At 40.6% G+C, this 24,789-nt stretch overlaps 1 protein-coding gene across 2 annotated transcripts in view; it reads left to right on the top strand.

Annotated features, from left to right (window-relative positions):
• Positions 1-24,789, top strand: part of ndst1 (N-deacetylase and N-sulfotransferase 1) — a 67,913-nt gene that overhangs the window by 39,926 nt on the left and 3,198 nt on the right. For both annotated transcript variants that reach the window (XM_005795305.2, XM_023328386.1), the window contains exons 2-13: positions 4,148-5,182; positions 11,295-11,777; positions 12,486-12,573; positions 12,918-13,072; positions 17,824-18,009; positions 19,077-19,205; positions 19,918-20,100; positions 20,501-20,597; positions 20,818-20,941; positions 22,632-22,806; positions 22,923-23,093; positions 24,343-24,452. In XM_005795305.2, the coding sequence (XP_005795362.1) occupies positions 4,637-5,182; positions 11,295-11,777; positions 12,486-12,573; positions 12,918-13,072; positions 17,824-18,009; positions 19,077-19,205; positions 19,918-20,100; positions 20,501-20,597; positions 20,818-20,941; positions 22,632-22,806; positions 22,923-23,093; positions 24,343-24,452 (2,447 nt within the window). In that variant the 5' untranslated portion in view covers positions 4,148-4,636. The remainder of the gene's footprint in view (positions 1-4,147; positions 5,183-11,294; positions 11,778-12,485; positions 12,574-12,917; positions 13,073-17,823; positions 18,010-19,076; positions 19,206-19,917; positions 20,101-20,500; positions 20,598-20,817; positions 20,942-22,631; positions 22,807-22,922; positions 23,094-24,342; positions 24,453-24,789) is intronic.

Raw genomic sequence — 24,789 nt, 5'->3', positions numbered from 1 at the left:
CGTCTTCGTCCTTTTCTTTCAGCTGCACATCACTTTCTGAAGGTCAACATCGGGAGGCAGTCATGTCTGCTGTGAACTGGGCAAGAAGCGAGGCATCGGCTCTCTGCGTGTGTTTTGTCACCATTAAGTCTGCTCCCAAGTCATGTCAGCAGGGTCATTAGAGTCGCAGTGGAGCTTATTGGGTCCCTGCGGACATCGGCCAAAGATAGCACATCTTGAGCCTGATTACTCATGATCAAAATATAAATAAATTAGAGACTTTTTCCTAATCAACCTAGACAGGAAATGAAGAAACTACTTTAAAAAAAGAAGAAAAAATATATGTGTTTTCCTGTTTCATTAAATAATTAGACATAATATGTTTATAAATGTCTTTGTGGACAAATAATTGATTTTTAAAGAGAGAGTTTCAGGTTACTGTTAAAGCTTGTGCATTTACTGTAGCTTATCCTCTATCATAGACATTGATCTCCAGCTTGTTGCAAAAAGCAATATGTCCCTCACTTCCATACTATAAATTAGTAAAACAAACACAAAACTACTAATTGATATACAAACATCAGATGTCGGAGGAAGGGTTTCTGAACTGTCCTCAGAATAGACAATGTTAAATAGGATTTGTTGTGTATTCTGTTTTAATGGACGATGTAAAAAGAGTTTTTTAAAATTATTATTATTCTGTTGTGTACTTTTAAAAATGTTAGTTTGCTGAAAGCTGATGATGGTCTTTAACAAGTCAAGGGCTGATTGTCAGTATCAGACAATGACAAGGTTTCAAACAGTTATGATTTTGAAATGTGTAATATCTTTTATCATATATTTTCTAAAGCTTAAAGTCCTTAAATTGTAATACCAGTGGAAGTGACCAGAGTTTTCCCTCTAAGGAGCATGAAGCAGGACAGCTTTCCGCGATGGTTGTTGAGCACTGCTTTTCAGCAGGCTGAAAGGAGGCTGGTGTGTTTCCTTGTACTCAAAAGAATACAAGGAAATGTGGGTTGCACCTCCCTCTCTTCCATAACTTAATTATTATGACTTGCAACATAAAAGAGTACCAGTCATCGGTAATATTATGACAATAGTTGATTTTAAAGTTACACTTGCAAAGCTGTGAGTTCTCAGTCTGTCCAGTAGCTGACTAGCGAAGTAATCAGAACAACTAAATTACTAAAGTTGTCACTTTGTAAAATGCAAACATCTGAAAAACATAGGCTATGTTGCCTTTTTTGTAAAGCTTTGAGCTCCTGATATCAATTGCTTCTTGAAAATATAGTACAAGATTCGAGAAGACTAATCTTTCTCTATATATTCCAGAAAATGCAGATCCTGACGTTGACTGTGATTTCCCATAAAGGTGCCAACATTTCCAAAGCCAACATGTTCCATGACAGACAGATTTAGAGCATCAGATGATGAAATAGAGCCGCATTGCTTTACTCTTTTCTGTTATCTACTGAAATCGTGTATCTATCACAACATGATTGGTCCACAGACATGCGTAGATGTATTGAACATATGGCTTTCTTTAAAATTTTCATTTATTCTACAACATCATTTTAGACCATTGCTAAAAGTGGTTAGTCTAGTAGTAGTCTTTTTCTCTCAGTAAAAGTGCCCACACCACACCAAAGAGTGTTGTCAATGTTGTTTTATTGTCATACCACCTTGATAACCTTGATATAGTTCCTCAAACATGTTATACATTTTCTGTTTTAAAATGTTCATGGAAATACTGTGAAACTGGTATTTTTACCTAAGGTTAAATCTGAAAGCAACCCGTGCTTGTTTGCTACTCTCTCTCATTTTTGCAGCTGTGTGAGTTTGGTTTCCTTTAAGTAGATTCAAGCCCTCTTGCCGCAGAGGTCTGAAGAAACCCCTCCTCGGCTTCTGTGTCATGTGAAGTTGTCACTCTCGCGTGGCCGTCTGCTTCGCTGTTTCCAGCAGGAGTCACTTCCTGCGGCTAATCATACTTTGATATGCTGTGGCACGAACCTCGACTGCCTTAGAAATGAACAAACAAGGCGCCCTGGGAGATCTCTAGGCGACCGGAGCTGTTGGTTTTTGTCTGTTGCACCATGATACGTCCTCTGTACACCCACCTATTTTTTTTTCTTTTCACGGTCTTTCTCTTTACATTAGTCTCTGTATCTCTGTGAAGAGGAAAGTTGGACACCAGTCAGAGAAACAGAAGTGTGATTTCTGCCTTTCCACTCGCAGCGAGATTTAATGCGTCTTGTTAATCTTAGCTGGAAGCATGGAGGCTGTAGAGAAATGCCAGAATGAGTCTCAACTGCATTAGACGTATACAACCGTTTTCTCTTCGCATGTCCTGCTGCGTCTGCTTGAATTATTATTTTGGTAATCAATAGAATATCCTTAAAGAGTTGTGCAAACTTATATGCTTAATGTTATTCACCTTTAATTAAACCAGAATGCCATTATTGCATCCTTTTTATGTCCATTTGTGTCGGTCGAGATGAGTTTTGGTGGTCAGTGTTTATTGCCTTGGAGTTAAGAAGGATGCGACTCTAATGTGGTGTTGAGGGTTTTATAAAGAGGAGGCGTTGCACCACAATAGCTCTCCAACTTAATGGTCAGAGGATTTTCTATGCAAAGGTAATGATGCTCCGTCTCGTTTCTCCCACCAGCACTCTAAATGGACAAAAGATGTTTTTCTAAGTGCCGAGCTTTACACTGTTCTCGCGCCGCATCCTGGGTCTTTCACACTTGGCTTGATAGAGATAGTCTAAAAAGGCTGAGGTATTATGTTCGGTCTGCAGAGAGTATGGAAATGTATATTGAGTGTGCTGAAGGATTTTGCTACAAAGGAGAGGGTCTGATTGTTGCCAGGTCTGTCTGTCACTGTTTTCCACGCCTCTGCGCTCGGATTGCTACCCCTCCTTCGGCTTGTTTTTTTTGTGGTGCTGGTTCTGTGTGGGGTTTTTAGGGCTTGATGGCTTCACTCGTGTGCTGTCTCACGTTTTCACTGGATTGAACTGTGAACAAGCTCGTGCTGGATCTCTCTTTCTCTACTTCCTCCTATGAATTGTGTTGTGTCTGTAAGACCTGGAATATTTGCTTTATTTGTGTGTTTAGGGTTGCAGGCACACAGGCTGCATCGCCTTTCAGGATTCTGTAGTAAAAGTGGAGGAGCTGCAGGGAACCTCAGCTCAGGTGGAAATAAATGGCAACAGGACAACTATTAATGGTGAACTCCACAAATCTGTCTTTTATGGAGGAGTGGCTAGAAGAAAAATAGTCATGTTTGTAATTGGTCACACACCATCTGCCATTGAAACATGGTGGTGGCAACATCATGCTGTGAAGATGCTTTTCTCCACTTGTGTACCTCCTTCTTCAGTAACTTTTCTTTCTTTTATCCTTCCCTGTGTTTACTGCCTTTCTTCCTTCTGTCCCACATTCTCTATCTCGTCTTTAATGCCTTCATTCGTTCTTTTTCTCCGTTTCTAGCTTCATTTTTACTTTCTATCCTTTTATGTGTCTTGTCTTCCTTCATTCACATTTTGCTTTGTCCTTAAGGTCTTGTCCTTCCCTCCGCCCTGCCTTCCATCCTCACTAGTGTCAATTCTTCTTTTCGATTTGTCCTTCATTCTCTCCTACATTATGTCCCTCCACCCATTCATTCCTTTGTCCTTCCTTTTGTTTCTTCTTTTTTTGCTTTCTTCATTCCTTCCTCATAACTTTCTGTCACTATGTCTCTGTTTTTTTTTTCTTTTGCAGGTTTCATATGTAAAGTGAAACCCTTACATAGAATTTCACAGCAAACTTCAGTGTTTATACTATAAAATTAGTTAAATTGACTGAAGAGGGATCAGATTTATTTAAAAAACAAATGTGTAGGAACCGTGATTGAAGTACATTGGTTGTTGTCGTGACGAGACAAAAAGAGAGAAGCTGTAGGGGTGTAAATACTTTAGGTGTGTGTGTGTGTGTAGGGTGAATCTGGCAGCTGTTTCTTTGAGTAGGATTACTTCGGAGTGAACTTTCTGATAATACACACGCATCTCCCACACGCCATCGAACCCACACAGCAGCCAAATGCAGCCTGCTGTTTGTTCTATAGGAGCTGGTATCGTGCTGCTGGATTTCAACTGAACTTTTTTCTCTTTTTCTTTTGTTTTTTTCCTAGGAGTGGAGTGTACCCTGAGGGAACGATGCTGCTCTGATGACCTGCTCGGCCTCGGCTTCCTCTAGAGATTATTCTCCAGTCAGAAGAGCGGGGCAAATTGTCGGCAGGATATGGTTGGAGGATTCACGTGATGGATAGGTGATGGACTCCTCCACCACCAGTCTCCCCCGGTGACTCGCCCTCTTCTGCAGCTCGCGCTCCGGCACGAGTGTGTACCGGCGGTCCACGAACCCTCCACTTCTTTGCCATGGTGACATAAGCGGCACTGCAACATGAGGGAGCGCCAACGTGACCGTCTTGTTTCCTTTCCCAGTAGCTGCTCTTGCTGCTACCTCCATGCTTAGCTCTGTAACAATCCGGACTCTGCTGTGAGAAATTTCTGCCTGTCTCTTTGTTTCTCTTTTTTTTGTTTTCTTTGCCTGCGCTGAGTGGAACTGTCCCCTTGGCGTGTTGCTGGGCCGGTGGGGCGGAGCAGTGCGGCGAGAGACGATGCTGGGATGCGTGACACGCCTCCGTCGGCTGGTCCGCCTCCTTCCCTTGCAGACCTCCCTGCTCATCCTCTTCCTATTCTGCACTGTCAGCGTCTTCATCTTCTCCTACTTCCTCTATGGCGTCAAGCGAGAACCAGAGCCTTCGGCGGTGGGCTTGTCCGGCCCCGACGGAGCCTCCGCAGACTCGGACTACCCAAGGGTGGTTCCGTCCCGGCTGCTGCCCGTGCGGAGCGTCCCGGGAGGGTCTGGGGTGGACCTCGGAGGGACCAGGACAGATCCTGTGGTTCTGGTGTTTGTGGAAAGCCAATATTCTCAACTGGGGCAGGAGATCGTGGCCATCCTGGAGTCCGGCCGGTTCAAGTACCGGACTGAGATCTCTCCTGGGAAGGGGGACATGCCCACCCTGACGGACAAGGAGAGGGGGCGTTTCACGCTGGTGATTTATGAAAACATTCTCAAGTATGTGAACTTGGACGCTTGGAACCGAGAGCTGCTGGATAAATACTGTGTGGAGTACGGAGTGGGCATCATCGGCTTCTTCAAGGTTAGGACAACACCACACTCCCTGTGCCTCTCTCACCTCCCTTCCCCCTCTCCCTTACACCTTCTGCCCTGTCCATCTGGCTCCCACCATCTCTAAGGAGATGGGATTTAAAGAGTTGGAAAGACCTGCCTTGTTCAATATCACTCAGTTGCTTTGCTCTATCTTGCGTTTCTCTTCTCGTTTCTTTATATCTGTTTCTTTCTCTTTTTGCAATCTGGCCTCCTTTGCTCCTCTCCAGCAGTCTGTTAATTCTTGTTTTCTGCTCTTTGTCTTTGTAGTGTCTCTTGCCTTTCTCTCCTCTATTTATGTCTCAGTCTATAACTCTTATTCCCGCGTTCTTGCTCTCTGAGTTATCCCCAGAGGCCTCTGTTTGCCTGAGGCCATCTTTCAGGTCTTATGGTTTTAATCACCCTATCTGAAGCATGGAGAGAATATAGAAGTGTGGAGGCATGGATGGAGATATTTGGGGGGCGGCAGATGAAAGTTAGCCTGGTGGGATTTTACTGCCAGTTGAGAAAGAACAAGGATGTGCATCTTAATGTATCTGTCACATAAAAGATGTGCTTTCTGAATTGTTTGCACAGAAACATTTCCTGTCACATTTCTAAATTTATATATATATATATATATATCTATATATATATATATAGACATATATATATATATATATATATATATATATATATACATATATATATATATATATATATATATATATATATAAATTCCCTTCTCACCCACCGCGGGTGGTTCTTATCCTCTGAGCTCGGGTCCTCTACCAGAGGCCTGGGAGCTTGAGGGTTCTGCGCAGTATCTTGGCTGTGCCAAGGACTGCACATTTCTGGACTGAGATGTCTGATGTTGTTCCTGGGATCTGTTGTAGCCATTGGTCCAGTTTGGGGGTGACTGCCCTGAGGGCCCCGATGACCACAGGCACCACTGTGGTCTTCACCTTCCAGGCCCTCTCCAGTTCCTCCCTGAGGCCCTGGTATTTCTCTAGTTTCTCGTGCTCCTTTTTCCTGATGTTGCAGTCGCTTGGTATTGCTACATCTACCACAACGGCTTTCCTCTGTTGTTTATCCACTACGACAATGTCTGGTTGGTTCGCCATTACCATTTTGTCTGTCTGGATCTGGAAGTCCCACAGGATCTTAGCTCTGGCGTTCTCCGCCACCTTTGGGGGTGTTTCCCACTTTGATCTCAGGGTTTCCAGTCCATATTCTGCACAGATGTTTCTGTACACTATGCCTGCAACTTGGTTATGTCGTTCTATGTACGCTTTCCCTGCCAGTATCTTGCACCCTGCTGTTATGTGCTGGACTGTCTCAGGGGCCTCCTTGCACAACCTACACCTTGGGTCTTGTCTGGTGTGGTAGATATGGGCCTCTATTGCTCTGGTGTTTAGGGCCTGTTCCTGGGCGGCCAGGATGAGGGCCTCTGTGCTGTCCTTGAGTCCAGCTTTTTCCAGCCATTGGTAGGATTTACTGATATCAGCCACTTGGGTTATTTGCTGGTGGTATATCCCATGTAGGGGCTTGTCCTCCCATGATGGTATCTCTGGCACCTCAACCTCCGTTCCCTGTTGTCTGAGACATTCACTGAGCACATTGTCTGTTGAGGCTTTGTCCCTGATGTATTTATGGATCTTAGTTGTTTCGTCCTGGACTGTGGTTCTCACACTCACTAGTCCTCTGCCTCCTTCCTTGCGGCTCGTGTACAGTCTCAGGGTGCTGGATTTAGGATGGAACCCTCCATGCATTGTTAGTAGTTTTCTAGTCTTAATATCTGTGGCTTTTATCTCCTCCTTTGGCCAGCTAATTATTCCAGCAGGGTATCTGATTACTGGCAGGACATAGCTGTTTATCGCACGGATTTTGTTCTTGCCATTGAGCTGGCTTCTCAGGACTTGCCTCTCTCTCTTAGCTGGCTGGATAGCTCGATAGATAAGGCATCAGTATATCACCCGAGAGGGCGGGGTTCAAATCCAGTCTGGGTCCTTAGGCAAGACCCTTCAAGCTACTGCCTACCTCATACTATGAGAGATACTAATATGCATAACATGCCGGCTCAGACGTCACCCGGCCAAACAAGGTCTGCGTCAGGTGTTGGGGAACCAGAGCACCTTGATGACAAATGGGCTACTGGAACAAGACGGAAATGGGCGAGAGATGAAAATGTGGATCTGTTGGAATGCTACTACTCAAGTAACCCTAATCAGAGAGGTTACATGCAAATACTGGTGAAGGAATGGTTACTTCGACATCCCCAGTCAACACTAAGTGCTAAACAACTAGTAGCTCAGTGTTCCAACATCCGCAAATGGCAACTGCTATCACAACTTGAGATTGACGAAATACAACACAAATGCTACGGCAAAAAGGAGGAACCTGGATGTCAGAACTGTGGGGACTTAACTACAAGTCCCCACCCAGTCAGGGGATACACCATAACAGAAACCATATATATATATATATACAGTACAGACCAAAAGTTTGGACACACCTTCTAATTCAATGGGTTTTCTTTATTTTCATGACTATTTATATATTTATAAAATCCCACTTATTAACCTGACATGGCACACCTATGAAGTGAAAACCATTTCAGGTGACAACCTCTAGAAGCTCATCAAGAAAATGCAGAATGCAGTCTTATTCACAACCCGTCAAATAAAGTGTTACCAAATTTTTTTTATTTATCTATGCTGAAACCATTAAATCAAATTTAGCAGCATTGATCATCTCAATAAACAAGTGTTACATTTATGTATCTGTGGTCTGTGTTAAAATATTAGCATTTATGGCCCCCGAAGCTCTGGGGGCTTGATGGCGCCGCTGACTTAATTTGGATTAAAATAATTCATTTTAATTGGATTTTTTGATGTGTTGTTTTTAAGACTAGTAGACAGTTTAACCCACATTTGACAGAAATGCCAACTATACCCATTAGATTGCATGTGGCTTGTTTTAAACAAGCCCTCTTGTCTTCACGCTTTCTTCTAGCCGCCAGACTTTCTTCTAATCTTTTGAAGTTGTTTTGATCAATATTTCTCCAGGCTTTCTGAAAGTCTGTCTTTTCTCTCATTTCTACTTTTTTTTTAGACACTTCCCTCTGACCTATGAGTCATTCATGCATAAAAAGTCTTCTAAACTGAAAAGGGTGTCATCAGCACAGAACAGACAACTTGACAACCAGCAGTCTATCACACAGACAAATACCAATCTCAATTCTTTAGATTAATCCATGAAAAGTACCACAGTTTGGCAGAAAAGATGTGTGGAGCCCCTTCTCCGGTTTTTGATCTGAATTCTTGTATTTTAGTGGGATTTTCTACGTGATAGACCATCCACAATGTAGTGGATGATTGTGAAGTAGAAGGGAAATAACACAGTTTTGAAAAGTTTGACAGCTCTGACCATTCTTGGCCAAAGCTTGGTAAGATTAGATGCAGAGCGTCCGTAAACATCTATAAATAAGAAGACTAGTGTTGAAAATATTTTCCTCTGCTCTTTCCGCTGCCATAGTAATTTATGTTAGGAGCAGAGGTGACGTCAAGCTGCATGGGAAGGAGAGAAGTTATTGTCAAATAGGGTTTCACAAAAATAAAAAGCTTAAATAATTAGAAATATGACAAATTTCAACTCTTGAACTGTATTCAGGTTTTTTTTTTATATTATTCCTATGTTTAATCTATCTGTCATTGGATTTCACTGGTTTGTTTCACATGGAGGTTGTACATCTTTAATTCTGTGTACTGTAATACTGTAAGCATTTTCAAATCCAATTTCATAGAAAGATTGAGAGCCGACCAAGCTGACAATTGTCAGATACCGTCAACCGATTTCTCTGTGCATCTCTAGATATAATATTTCTGAAATGCTGAGCTGAAAACGTGGCTTACAATAGATGGTCATCTGAAACACTGGGTCCTGTTTCAGGTCTCTGCTGGATTGTTTTTCTGTTTATTAAATACAGGGCTACCAGATATTGATATCAGACATATTTTCTGATACCAATCTGAAATCTGTTAGATTAGACACCTAATCCTATTTGAATACTAAATTAAAGTTAATAAAATTGGAATGTTTATTATTTTTTAAAAGTGTTTCAAAGTTTTGCACAGGGTTATTTTTGCATTCCCTCTTGGATCAGGTTCCCCTCTGCCTGCTCACAGTTATGCTGAACATTTCTGTTAAGTTTTGGCTTTCATTTATCTTTCATAGGAATCTGCTATGCTTCAGGAGCCTCCTGTTGAGGCACAGGCATCGTCTCTGTTCAAGGTGTCAGACTTGAGCTGTAAAACTAAGTGAAGGCTCATTGCCTTTGTTGCTTTACTTCAGTTGTGCAAAACACCTCTACTCTTTTTGTTGTTTCAAAATAATTTGTTAAAGTTGTTACTTTTCAACCGTTTCAATCTGCAAATATATATGAATTGAAAAGATACTGTTTGAAAGAGAATCACTTTTGGTCAAATGTCAACATCAAGATTAAGGCAGTGATTTCAGCACTGATTTTCATATTTAGTGTCACTTCAACCTACGAGGGTCTAATCTACACATCTTGGTAGATAAACAACAGTAACTTTTAGCTTCATTCTACACACCATGTAGTGTGTGGAGGTTCTGGCTGTGCCTTGCTAACGTAGTAATAATACTTAAATCTTTACACATTCGGTCACTTTACAACTGAATGCAAAGCAGTGTGACCAACGCACAGCAGTGTGATTGTGAAATAGAAATTTGGACAGCTTTTTATTATTATTAAGCTTCAGCTAGTCAAATAGCTGAAGCTTAGTAATATTGTTTGTTTGGGACAATCAACTTTCTAATCCTCTTAGAAATTCTCAAATTGATTTACATCTGGACTTTAACTGAACCATTCTAACAGATGAATTTGTTTAAAGCTAAACATATTCAGGTTGTGCATTTTGTTATCCTGCTGGAAGACGAACCTTCGGCCCGGTTGTAGGTGTTTTGCAGCCCCAGCAGAGATCATCCAGCATTGATAGTTGGCTCCATCCATCTTCCTATTAACTCTGACTAGCCTCTCTGTCTCTGTCACCACCACCATGTTTCATCATGACAATGGTATATTCAGGGTAATGTGCAGGGTTGGTTTCCATCGCCTTCATGGCTTCTTCTCTGATTATTGCTCTTCTTTCCCATCCTGTCGACAAACCCCCAAGACCTCCACAGAACAGCTGTATTCATACTGAGGTTAAATCACACACAATTGAACTCAGTTTATTGGGTGACTTTCTGAAAGCTTTGACAGGTTTCACGGGATTTTATTCAGAATTATCAGAGCAAACGAGGATGAAAACAAACACATCACCAAGTATGTTTGCATATCAACTCTGTCGTGATAGCAAATTTTGCTGTTTGCTAAATTGTTCCAGAAATTATTGTGATAAAAAATAACATTGTTGTTTTGAGACTATTTCCAAGTAATATATTGATGATTGCATAATGTTGCAAGTTTGCCCTCTCAAAGACAAATAAACGTTTAATTTAGTGAAGAACACTAGATATTTATAATATCCAAATGAACTCACAACTAAAAACAATAGATTAAACAGAAATAAAAACACTAAATAAAATGGATTGTGATGTCGGCAATCACGATAGCTCTTAAAGACATTAACTATCAGAACAGAAATGTTCGAGCTCGTTTTAATTTATCATGATGTAAAGACTTGATATGAAGTCTTTAAAAACCATCTATCACTTTCCTTATGTACGACTTTGTTTAGAGTTATCAAATGAAATCCAAATAAAATTTTCTTTTTAGTTATGTGATGAAATATTGACACATTGAAGGGCTGAGAGTCTTTACATGACGCACTGCAAGTAGCACAAAGGGCGAACGTAAAGAAAAGACAACAATCAGAGAATGATTTGTTTGTTACTAATGCGTCAATCTGAGAGCAGTGGGAGCTTTTTCATTGTAACACAGCAGATTGAGTGTTAGCAGGTTGGAGCGGCTTAATGCCTTCACCCTTGAGTAGGCCTGACACGCCTTATTTCACACACGCAACTAAAGAAAATAGGGAGTTATTTGCAATATGTAATTAATTGTTGTCATTTCTGTCTTGTCTCTCTGTGTCAATCAGGCCAATGAAAACAGTCTGCTGAGTGCGCAACTCAAAGGCTTCCCCCTCTTTCTTCACTCCAACTTGGGTTTGAAGGACTGCACGGTCAACCCCAAGTCGCCGCTCCTCTTAATCACCCGGGCGGGCCAGACGCTGCCCGGTCCCCTGCCGGGGGACGACTGGACCGTGTTCCAGTCCAACCACTCCACCTACGAGCCCGTGCTGATGGCGAAGACCCAGTCGGCCGAGAGCGTGGCGTCACTGGGACAGAACGCGGCCTTGCTGCCCTCGGTGGTGCAGGACCTGGGGCTTCACGATGGCATCCAGAGGGTCCTGTTTGGCAATAATTTGAATTTTTGGCTGCACAAGCTGGTGTTTGTGGATGCCGTGGCTTTTTTAACTGGGAAGAGGCTCTCGCTGTCCCTGGAACGCTACATTCTGGTGGATATAGATGACATTTTTGTGGGCAAGGAAGGCACCCGCATGAAGGTGCCTGATGTAAAGGTGAGTTGCAAAACAAGCCTCGCTTATCTTCTCATCTGGCTGTGTTTTCAACAGCACTTTGCTATGATTCAAAAATAAAATGGCCTCACACAAAGCATGTCCTATCCTCTGCCAGTCACACAGAAACCCCTTCTTCTCTCTCCTCTTTTCGTTTTTGAATGGATCCATCCCAGCAGGCTGCTCAAAGCTGACAGGCCCCGCCGCTCGCGCTGTCACAAAACCTCTGCGACGATGAATATTTCAGGGGCTCGGAGGCATACAAAGAATGTCGAAAAGCTTCTTGCTTTCGTCCCCTCAGAGCAGAAAAGCCTCCCCTCGCATGCAGAGACGGCGGGTGGAAGGGGAAAAAAAAAGTTACGGTGGAGGCTTCAAGGCCTGCACCTCCGCAAGGTTTTAGGAACGAATCCCACTCCCCGACAAGATTGAGAAGTTTGAAAGCGGGTTGGCGGAGGGGGTCGTGTTGTGTGCGGGGAGCCTCATCCAGCATTTAGATCAAATGAAACAAACACCCGAATCAGAGGGAAGCGAAATATCAAACAGAATGGGGGAGCGGAGAGGCGGCAGCTGGGAGTGGATGTTGGATGTTTACCGAGAGAAACTCGCAGAATTAAAGATATATGTGGGCACGCGTTGCTCATTAACGTACTCATGCGCCAGTTTGAGCTCATCATCTGTTGACTCATTCTTCTTCCCCTCCCACCGTTTCAGGCCCTGCTGGAGACGCAGAGGGAGCTGCGCACCCATGTGCCCAACTTCACCTTCAATCTGGGCTTCTCAGGGAAATTCTTCCATGCTGGTAAGATGCTAGTTAGCTCATGCAGAGCCAGAAAACTTCCTAAACTGAAACACTTTTTTAAGGCTTTTTCTGCTGTTACTCTTTGCTGTCCTTTAACCTTTGATTTCTTTTCTTGCTGTTGCTCATCCTTCACTCTAATACGTGAACGTCTCTTCCTTTTGCTTCACTGACTTTCATTTCCTCCCTTTTTCCATCGCTGCTCCCACTTTACCTTTGTCTCAACTCGTCTTGCTTTATTTTTATCTCTTCAATTTCCTCCTAAATCCCCTTTTCCTGCCGACCCCTTTGGCTTGTTTCAATCTCTTGTCTTCCTCCCCCGCCCCCCGACTCTCTGACCCACTCAGGATCGGATGAGGAGGACCTGGGAGATGACCTGTTGCTGTCCCATGTGAAGGATTTCTGGTGGTTTCCTCACATGTGGAGCCACATGCAGCCCCATTTATTCCACAACCAGTCGGTGCTGGCCGAGCAGATGTTGCTCAACAAGAAATTTGCCATGGTGAGTCATAATGGGGGAGAGGAGGGGGAGAGGGCAAAGGTCACAGCTTTGACTGAAGGCTGTGAATCAGAGGCATCCTTGTTTATCCCTTTGTGCTGGATGTTTCTTTGATTTTTGTTTAAATGAAAAGCAAATCTGTTCCAGTTGAGTTTTAGCTATATCAGTCACTGTGAGAGGAAGTATGATTTCAATTGTAACTATTATCCTACTAGTTTGTCCATCAAACAAACCAAAAAACATGTACAAAACTTCTCATTTATCTAATTCATTAGTAACATTCTTGTGTGGTCTTAAAAAGTACTTACATTTATGCATCTCATTTTTATCACATAAAAGGTCTTAAATACAGCAAGATTTTCAATCATAGGTTGTAGAATTATATTTATTATCATTTTAAATTTGTACAATCATTCCTTCAAACTTTTGCTTTATCTATACTTCATTTTTGTTATTTGAGAATTGCACTGAAAACTTTAATTTAATTAGTTTCAAGTAGTTTTGGCTGAATAATTCAGCCGTTTCATGCTGCAACAAAACTCCAGAACTAATTCAGCCTTTGAAATTGTAGTTTTTATGTTTGTTTAGGGAACTAATATAAAATTAACAATTCTGTTTTTGTTTCCTAATGTTACATAGTATTTATTTATTAATTATTATATTATAATAATTAGTTTTTAAGTTAACATAAGTTTTTGTTGTTTGTAAATTCTTGTAGATCTTAAGTTGAAATCATGAGGAACAAAGTTTATTCTTACAAAAATATCTCAAAGTCTCAAATTTAACTAAGTGAAATTTGCTCACACCCTGTCTTTTTTCTGTGTATGCTGACTCTTAGAACCTTAATATTTTCAACAAAGAACAAGTGTGGATTATTCTCTCATTAATGGACTGTGAATAATAGTAGCTTTGGATAATTTAGCCTTCAACTGGCTGTAAAGATCCAACCTCAAAGTTTAAGAGTTCATTACCAAAGGGCAAATCTTTGAAAATACCAGGGGGGAAACATGCAAGATGCAGTTAAGAAAGTTACTAATCATTTAGACATGCAGTTGTAAAACAAAATATAAATAAAACCATATAAATGTTTTTACTACTCTCTTATTATTTTAGTGGTTTTCAAGAGATATGGGTCTCATTTCCTGTCAAAAACAATTTGTTTGTTGATCAAAAATGCCACGGGCATGACTTTAACTGTAGGTTTACCTAAGATTAAATGGTCAAAGCTTATGTTTTTACTGTCTGAGGCAAATAAACAACAAATGTTGGTTTCATTTTCTGCAGCTGAAACATTTCCTTATTCAACTTGATTTTTGCAGCACTGTTTTTCGTAGTTAGGCACAACCTGATTAAAAACAGATGCAGAATCGAGAAGGAAAATGCAACATTTTGTGGTGGAGAACATCAGCTTCTAATATAACAAACATCTATTATTATGTACATGGTCTTCTTTTTTCTGACATCCATGGATCCATGGCAATTAAGAAATACTACACCCTATTTTATTTGCAGAGCTTATGCACTCAAATTTTTTCCAAGGTCTACATGTATTTAAATTTAACCTCATTGCTGCAAAAATACACACCAGATTCCACACTGTTGTTATTTATTAACCTGAAATGAAGAGAAATTGGAAAAAGTGTTGTGTGAAAACTGAGTGCAATGTTGCTACTTTCATTGGATTTAAAGGGGAAAGTAGCTGCCTGGTGCTGCTATTCAGATGTAGAAGATTAGATGATCATCGGTAGCTTGTGGCCGTCTCTTTACAACCAGGAAGCTTGGCTGTTTGTTGCTGTGAAGCATGAATGTTTGCCCCGCATAGCGTCAAGCAGGAAATATACTAACCGTGACTTTAAGCTGAGTTCACATTGTCCAAACATTGACCTTGAGAAAGGAAATCTTTTGTTGGAAAATAACTAAGACTGTGCAAAGGAAAAGTATTAAACTGGATATGATGAATTCAGTTTTCATAGACACTTATTTGGTAATTGTCATTATAAAATTTTTCCACCTTTATGAGCTTCTCATCTGCTAAAGATTCACACTTTTTTTTTTGAAGAGTCCAGCCCTAATAATAATAATGGTAGATTTAACATCCGCGACTTGACGTTCTAGAAAGTTTCCGAGTCAATTCCACTGCTCATATTCTCTTGCATTTTCCATGTTGAGAAACACTTGTTGCCTATTTACAGGGAAATGACAGAAACGGTTTCAACTGAAAACAATTTCAAGTCAGTCTTTTCAGTAGAAACATTATTCATAAATGAAAAACATCCAAGGTAGCTGCTAAGTCTTAGCAAATTCACCCAAAGGTCACACTGTGCAATGCTCAGAAAAATTGCAACACGCTTAGGAGCACTTCCGCAGACTCAGTAGGCCTCAGTTAACGAGTTAAACGTTGCAGTTCTTCACCGGGGTGTTAGTAAAAGACCAAACAAGTTTGACTTGTTGGCTTGAGTGTTGCCAGGAAAAAGTCTCTTGTCTCACAAAACAAAATGGCAGCATGACTTGTGTTTATGAAGCTGCATCTGAATAAACCACACGACTTCCAGATATAAACAGGAACATGAAAGGTAGCTTGGCATGGGTAGAGAACTGAACACGGCTCTTTAGCACAAACTTCCAGCCATCTGTCCAGCTTGGTGGTGGAGGGTTGATGATTTGGGTTTGTTTTGCAGCTACAGGAGCTGGGCACATAGATCTCGTCATGCGTGAACTTCTCTGTATGTTGTAGCCCTAACCCTCTGGCCAAGCTTTTGAGATTTCTTGATTGACTGATCAGTCTTCCACTCCTCCTTGTTCTCATTGTCACTCGCATCTTTGAGTTGAGGTCTGGGAAGGCAGTGGTTCTGTGATTTAGAGTTTTCTCCTTATCAAATAACTTTAAACAGTTAAATATGCATGTATTTTTCTCTGTAAGCCTAAAGTCATAATTTTAAAGTCGTGTTTCCATACTCAAGTATAAGTGTGGGTAACTTTATTAAACAATTGGGGATTTATCTGATTAAAACTCAGAAATGCTGTTACTTGTCTTCTTAATCCTCAGCAGAAAAAAGAAAATCCCAGAACAAACTTCCAAGTTCATTTGTTCTGAATGAATTCTGTCTGCACACGCAGCAGCTTCAACCCGCGATCCACTTTACTGCTTTTTTGTGATAGCTTTCAAACATGAAAAAGTAAAGAAGGAAATGTGGGTGTGAGCATTAAATATAAAGCTTAAGCTAAAGCCTTAATATCACAATATTCCTAATACTTGATGTTAAATTATATTTAGGTAATTCTTAAATCTGTATAGTTTTTTTTCTTTGCTGACATTGTTCTAGTTTTTTTATATGGTGGTGGGGCTCATCTGTTGTATCATTTGAAGCTCTTTGTGAGGAATACAGCATTTATAAAACTGATACTGGGAAACAATGAAGAATTTATCTTTCAATGAAAACAAATTGTACACCTTGAACTGACCTATTATATGTTTTAACTGTCTATTTACTCAAGCTTGACTTGAAGATAAAGATTTTATTACCAAGCTGGTTGGCTGTTTAATGAAATATATTGGTGTCAAATTTAGCTGTAAAAACTCTTAAGTCTCATGCTGAAAAACTCGCAATGTGTGATGAGACTGAAATTGAGCATATTAAGTAAATAACTTAATTTTTAGTCATAAAGTTGCTGCATTTAAAGTTTTGCTGCATTTCTGAAATTGTTCTTGCCTGTTTCTTAATAAAAATGACAAACTCATTCACCTCTTCTTAACAAGCTCCTGATTTGGTTAAAAGTAGAAATTCAAGGCAGCTGTGTTTTACTAAAGTAGCCAGTTTACACAGTTTTCTCTTGTATAGTTATTTTTTAATGTCTTGGGAAAGCTCTTAAATTCCTTCATTCTTGGACGGCAACACACAAGTACAACTAAAGTGAAAAGCACGAATATTGTAAACACTCCACATTCCACCTGAATCTTTTTCTTTACTCTTCTTTCAGACAGGGTCGTGTCATCTCACATCACTCATTTTCTAATAATTAGTATTAGTATTATCGACTCTTTGTTGAAGGCAACATGAAGTGAATGAATACTTGATTTTCTTACATTACCTCTCTTTCTTACTGATGATGTCCAAATAAGCGTTTTGGTTATCTTCACTCAGACGACGTTCTCTGAATTACACGCCTCAATGTGTTTCTCTGAACGTCTCATGCATGTTTAGGTGGCGCATATCCAGCTGATGATTAAATGTCTGCCGTTTTCTTCAGAGAAAAATACGAGTTTCTAATTTTAACTCGGACATGGATGTTCAGGGTTCTTACACAGTCTGGAAAAGTCTGGAAATAGATGAAAATGTTTTTCGGATCTAAATAAGCATAAAAGGAGAACGTGGCGAGAGAAAAAAATATGCGTGTCTCTACAGTTTGTTCCTCATCTATGTCTATTTGTTTTATCCATTTCTCTATTCATCCATCTGTCTGCCAGTTATCTAACCATCGATCCTCAGTCCTTCTGTTTCTGTCCCTTCTGTCTATACAACCATCACTACCTGCCAATTTATCCCATGGGTTTGTCTGGGTATCTATCCGTACCTCAGTCAATTTTGTATTTAAAGCCTGCCCACAATCGAAATATCTGCAGTGAATTCAAATATAACTTTTGTATTCCTGTCTTTAAAATGTATTATCTGTGAAAATCTAAGTCTATGTACGACTCTAGATGCATCATGTACCCTATCACCTGCCCTCACCTACTCATGCAATTTCTTCCTCAGGAGCATGGGATTCCCACGAACATGGGCTACGCAGTGGCCCCTCACCACTCTGGGGTCTATCCTGTACACATGCAGCTGTATGATGCCTGGAAGAAAGTTTGGGGCATCAAAGTGACCAGCACCGAGGAGTACCCTCACCTAAAACCCGCTCGCTTCCGACGGGGATTCATCCACAGCGGCATCAGCGTAAGACCACTTTAACGCTAGTAGCCATCTTTGAAACACCATTATGTTTGCGAGCATCTATATTTTCAAGTGCACCTCCTATTATATTTATTTTTTGTTGCAATATAATATATTACACTCCGTTACAGTGACCTACTCAGTGTGTCCCCAATATCGACAAGTTTTAAGCCAAATAAAAGCTGTAGTGTTTTGCTTTTCTCTGGCATTTCTCCGTCATCTGTGTCTCTATTTTAACCATCGTTTAATACTCTAATAGATGAATAAGAAAACATCTCAACTGGATTGTTTTCTGTTTCAGACCTCCCCATTTGAACTTTTTGTTCCTCATTTTCTTGAAAATCTCAAGTTGATTGGCAGAATTGTGTTTTATTTCACCTAAAAGCAACAAACATCCCCTAAAGAGGCAGTCCATCCATCTGTGTTGTTGGGTTTTGCCTCCTTCCACTGAGAAGGAGATAATAACGTGGTCGAAAGATCCAGCACTGCATGAGACACCGGCAGGCAGGCCTCGGCAGCAGAAAGAAGACTGACATCAGAAAGCAAGTGTCTGGAAAAAGTGAAATGTCAACAGCCGACTAAAAAGATCAGGCTTAGTTGGTTTTTGAATAATTTGGTAAATAAGGTAAAATGGATTTGAATGTATTCAAGAGGTTCAGAAGAAAAGATATCTATTTCTTCCCAAGTTGACCTTCAGTGCTGATAAGCCTCAGTCCACTCTCTTTGTTGCACCTGTGTTCGGTCGGCCCAGGTGGTCTCAGAACTCCCTTCCCGTCCTTGAGATATAACAGCCTGAATGGACAGCGTTCACCACGGACTGATGATTGATATTCGGCTCCCCAGACACCCCTCACTGTACATGCATTTCCATGAATTACCATATAGACTCAGAGCGAACCGGAGGTTTGCTTTGGCTTGATGAGCTGAATAATAACAACATTATTGTGAACAAACAATGTGTGTGGGGGTAAACCGCCCGGAGGAGCGGCGGCTCGGCGGAGAGCCGGTGTCGCGTTTGCGTCAGTGCTTCCAACTTTTGTTGTGATCCTCTCCGTGTGCTCTCATCGCAGGTGTTGCCCCGGCAGACTTGTGGTCTTTTCACACACACCATCTTCTACAAAGACTACCCAGGCAGCCCAAACGAACTGGACAAGCTCATCAATGGGGGGGAACTCTTCCTCACTGTTCTGCTGAACCCTGTGAGTCAGCCGCTCTCCCACACAGAGCATTTGCCTTTGTCTTGCACACTTTGAAGCCCATTTAGATGCTGGTGCAAATTGAAATTTAAACAGGGTGCGGGAAAATGACTCAGATATATTTTCATTTCACTCCAACAAAGAACGTTTTTAAAAGAGTCGGGACGCAATGGTGCAAATACCTCCTATTCTTCACATACTTTTGTTTGAGATTGCAGAAAAAGGTCACAGAAAATGGTCTGCAGCCATCTCTGCATAGGCTGCAGACCATTTTATTCACATTACCGTGACCTTCCCCAAACAAAAACGGCACGGGTTGTTTTTGCAGTGGTTTTATTATTGTTTGATCCTAATTACTCTGAGTCGGCTCATCTCTTAATAGGTTGCACAAAACTGCTGCGCTTTTATCTTTTAGCAAAAGGACAGCGCTTTAATGTTGTTCATTCATTATTGATTGATGTGCTTGGTTTTACTTGATTTAATGAATCTAGGCCTAAGCTTACTGTAATATGAATAAAAGCACAAATTCTCTTTTAAGAAAGTGAACTCCTGAAATCTTGGGCATTTTCAACAGATGATTCGAACAGTTTAATCAGCTAGTTGCACATTTTAATCAAGGCAAGTTTGTGGTGAAAAGCAGCCACTGTTTCTCTCATTTCCTTGTCCTTTCTTCTGTTTCAGTAAACTTCTCTCTGCTTGGTATTTCCATTCGCAGATCAGTATTTTCATGACCCATCTATCCAACTATGGGAACGACCGTCTTGGTCTGTACACCTTCAAAAGCTTGGTGATGTTTGTGAAGACGTGGACCAACCTGAAGATGCAGACTCTGCCGCCTATCCAGTTGGCTCAGAAATACTTTAGCCTGTTTCCATCTGAGAGAGATCCCCTCTGGCAGGTGAGGTCATGGTTTTACACCACCTTTATTTTTTTTTCCATCACCTATTAGTCTGGAACCGTTTCCATGGTTCCAGGCTCCACGGTTCCAGGCTAATAGGATTCCTTGAATATTCTCAACAAATTATGTACTTAAAGTCAGGTCTTTGTAGAAATCTGTGCAGTTGATTGATTATATAGGTTTTACATTTTAAAACAAAGAGAGAATTAAAGTGTGAAAAAGTAAAGAATCTGGGTATAAGAAATGTGTAGAAGGTCTGTACATTGTTTTTCTGTGGGTGCAGATGGATGTCATCATCATCATTTAACTCATCTGCATTTTCCTTTGATTTCTACACATTAAAGTGAAGTTTAATTAATCCCACTTACAGCATTGTATGTGTGTTTTTGTGTGACTAAAGGATCCTTGTGAGGATAAAAGACACAAGGACATCTGGTCCAAAGAGAAAACATGTGACCGCTTCCCAAAGCTGCTTGTCATTGGGCCTCAGAAGACAGGTGAGTCACAGCTCTACAGCGCCCTCTGCAGGCCAAGTTAGAAATGATAATACTAAGAGTTTGTCGCTCAGAGCAGACCTCTTACTCTGAATTATAGCTCTATTTTTATCCTTTAGCTACTACATTTTGGATTATAAATGATGCTGTTTGGTGGAGTATATTTATTAGGACATTGCCATAAAAGTTTTTTTTTGGTTTTTTATCTCTTCCCTTCCTCCAGGGACAACAGCACTTTACCTATTTCTTGGCATGCATCCTGACTTGACCAGCAACTATCCCAGCAAGGAGACGTTTGAGGAGATCCAGTTCTTCAATGGACACAACTATCACAGAGGCATTGACTGGTGAGACATGTGTTCAGATGTTTCGTCTCCGACCTCCACCTGTTGCCTCCACTCACTTTTTGTAGCTAATGCCGAGTTGGTTAAAATTATGCTCGCTTTAGAAGCGTCTGGTTTGTCTGCTTAACTTGTTTAACAGACAAGTTAGATTGATTTATTTAAGTATTATAAACAATTAAAGTGTTTCATTTTGGTCGATGTCGATCATTATTTATTAGCTTTTTGCTTTAAGTGTCTCAAATAGTGCCAAACTGGTGGCATGACTGCAACTCTTGTTTTCACAGTTTTCACTCTATGCCGTTGTTTTTTCTTTTTAAGCAGTTATAAGGCATGCTGGAGAAACCTTAAACTACTGCTGCGCAAGTTACTCAACAGGTTGTTGCTAGGTAACCAAAGAGTGACTGGGTTAGTTTAACCTTTCTTACCTGGCAATGAGAAGTTGAGTGGCTAAAACATCCCCCAGAATGCTTTGTGGTTCTGGATCGGAGTTCAATGAAATTATTGAAAATTCTATCAAATGTATTATCTATTAATACTGATCACGTGTCTGTATGTATGTATACATTGTTATTGGTTTATTGTCCAGCCCTGCTACAGGCAGATTATCATAATGGGAGCAAATGTCTTGAAATATTGTTTTAGTCTTTGACTTGGTCTGTAGAAAGTCTCAGTCTTCTCTTGGTATGATCTAGTCTTTATTTCTACTACATCTTGGGTTATGTGGTCTTGACTACAACACCAGGCTACTGGACAGTAAACACCCAACACTTAGGTGTATGAAATAAATGCATCAACACTGCAAATCATCACTTGGTGTAGAAAATTCACTCTGGAGCTCAAGCAACTTGGATTCTGTGCCTCTCCATTCTTCCTCCACACTCTGGGACCTTTAGTTGTATTTAAAGGATAAAGGGGATTTTGGACCACTGAGCAGCAGTTCAGTCCTTTTTCTCTTTAGCCAGATAAGACACTTCTGACGCTGTCTGCTCAGGAGTGTCTTAACACTAGGACTGTGACAGTTGTAGCCCATGTAGCTGGATACAGCTGTCTGTGAATCGTCAACATATTTTACAATGAGTTTTCCTGTGAAAGGTTTCAGTGACTGAAACCTGTGACTGGACAGCTGTCAAGCCAGCAGTCTTCCCAATGACTGTCGAGACTGTAACAGAAGTTACTTGTATTAAAAATCCTCTGTTATGCTTTATTCTACTTTTCTGAGAAACTGAATTTTGGGTTTTCATTGGCAGTTAGCTATAATCATCAAAACTAACAGAAATAAACCTTTCATTTACATATTGCTGTGTGTAATGACTCTTAGCATGAGTTTTTCTTTTTGATGTCAAATTACAGAAATGAACAAACTTCAAATTGATGCTCTAATTTGTTGTGATGCACAAGAAAAATGCTTAGATTGGCAGGTCTGCAAATCTACAGTATAACCTTTTTTTATTGAGACCAACATTTCTACAAAACAAGTGGATTTATTCAAGTTTTATTTATGTTTAGCGTTAATGTCTTTCAAGTTGAATAAATATAAGGCATTGTATTTTCAAAAAAATACAAACAGTGATTTGTTTTATTGCTAATGGCTTTGCATAACACAACACGATGTTGGCTGTTTTTCCACCAAGAACCACTTTATCAGAAGTTATGGCTGCTACAAATCCTTCGCTTTGTGTTTGTTGCTTGCTAGGTACATGGAGTACTTCCCTCTGCCCTCCAACACCAGTTCAGACTACTACTTTGAGAAGAGTGCCAACTACTTTGACTCTGAGGTGGCTGCTCAGAGGGCTGCTGCTCTTCTGCCTAAAGCTAAGATCATCACCATCCTCATCAACCCAGCGGACAGAGCTTACTCCTGGTACCAGGTCTGTCATGGTCCTCACACCTGCAGCCAATCACTACATCTTTCACAATGAACGCCATCACAGTCAGGAAGTCTTTTTTTTGTTTTGTTACTGAAACCTGAGTCGCTCTCCCACAGCACCAAAGGGCTCATGACGACCCGGTGGCGCTGAAGTACTCCTTCAATGAAGTCATCACTGCAGCCCGCGACGCTCCAATCAAACTACGGATTCTCCAGAATCGATGCCTGGTGCCGGGTTGGTACGCTGTCCACCTGGAGCGCTGGCTGAATCACTATCATTCCAGCCAGGTAGTTTGTTTTCCACGTACAAAGTGGTGATTGGTGTGTAATCAGCGAGCAAACACAAGACGACGAGTTTCCTTAGATACTGAAGTATTTATTAAGATTCCCTGCAGGGAGTTGGCAGTGAGGGGGATTATTCTCGCCTTTGGATTCCTTGAAGAGAGTATTCTAAATCCAGCTGACCTCAGTGGATGAGAACTGACCTTTACGAACACTCGCAGAGGAAAATTTAACCTTTAGCACTCCAGTCTGTCTCGATTCACAAGCTGTACGAGCAAGCAGTGATTAGCTGTGGGTTCAGTGTTACAAAGCAAGATTCTTAGTAATACCGTGTTCTCTTTAAATTAAATGAACCACGTTACATTCTCAGTTCAAGCAGCCTGATTTCTGCTTTCAAAGCTAAGCCCTTGACAATATGTGCACAGGATAGAAGTCTTTATACTGGCAGAATGTGTCCATCTTCAAACACACTGGTGGTTTTAAAAGCTTTTGGGGGTTTCTGTTTCTCACTCTCTCACAAAAGTATGCAAAAAAAAAAGAAAGAATACACACACACAAAAAAAAAAAAAACACCCCAGAGGAGAGAGAGCGATTGAAGGCAGAAATGTCATAGACAATTGGGGAAAATCCATGTTTTTTTAATAATATTTCTTGGCAAGAAATTAGCAATTAAAATTTTAAAACCAGGATGGTCAGCCATTGAACATCTGGAGGACAGACTGCTCAAATAAATTTGTGAATCAGTGATTTATATTTCAAGACCTATACCACAGAAATAATCAATAATGCAGTGGTGGGAGATATTGACTACTTGTTATTTTACTCCCCAATGGGTTTTATTGATTCATTTACCAGGGCTTGCACAAGTTCCAGGGGATTTCTGTCAGCAGTTTCCACAGTTCAACAAAGATAGATGTGAAGACCTTACAACTGCAGTTTGGCTACCTGATGAGCTGGTTCTATAGGCAAAACTCTAAAACAATTTATAGACAAACTTACAGTTACTGTATTTAGTCCAAGAGCTAATATCTGTCCTACATTTACTACTTGTTGCTCTCTCTCATTAATTGTTGACCCCTGTTTAAGGATTGCTTCCGACCTGAGGGCTTTAGGGGAATTGGTCTGAATTTAATTATAAAAAAGAAGTTAAAAAATGGGGGAAGAAGATCATGTGGGCGTAACTTCTTTTCTTATGTTGCACTGTTGTATGCACAGCTGTCCCTCTTCTAATTCTTAGCTTCCTGTCTCCCTCCAGTTGTTGGTTTTGGATGGACAGATGCTGAAGACAGAGCCTGCCTCGGTCATGGATAAAATCCAGAAGTTTCTTGGCCTCCCCAACGTCATCAACTACCACAAGATCTTAGCGTAAGTTTCCCCTCTTTCGCTTCAGATGCTTTTCTTTTCAAATGCCAAGATTACAACCTAGTTTGCTTCTTCATGGTGTGCTTTTTAGACCCCAAATAATTTTTTTCTTTAACTAGGATGCTATGATCCAAATTTCGAATCTCTGCTTTTTCTAAATCTCTGACTTATCTCCTTATCTCCTCAGCAATTTTAGCTAATTTTTGATTTCTCTTTTTAGGTCTGTAGCTAATGCAAGTTTGTGTTTAGTAATTAATTGTATATATTTTTTATGTTAACATGTTTAAAATAAAATATAAATAAAACTAGATATTTTTTTTTAACTTATTTTACAGTTTTA

This window comes from Xiphophorus maculatus, chromosome 23 (assembly GCF_002775205.1).
Source record: "Xiphophorus maculatus strain JP 163 A chromosome 23, X_maculatus-5.0-male, whole genome shotgun sequence".
Classification (NCBI taxonomy): Eukaryota; Metazoa; Chordata; class Actinopteri; order Cyprinodontiformes; family Poeciliidae; genus Xiphophorus; species Xiphophorus maculatus.
Note: the sequence above shows the minus strand (reverse complement) of the source record. Positions and strands in the feature narration are given on the sequence as shown.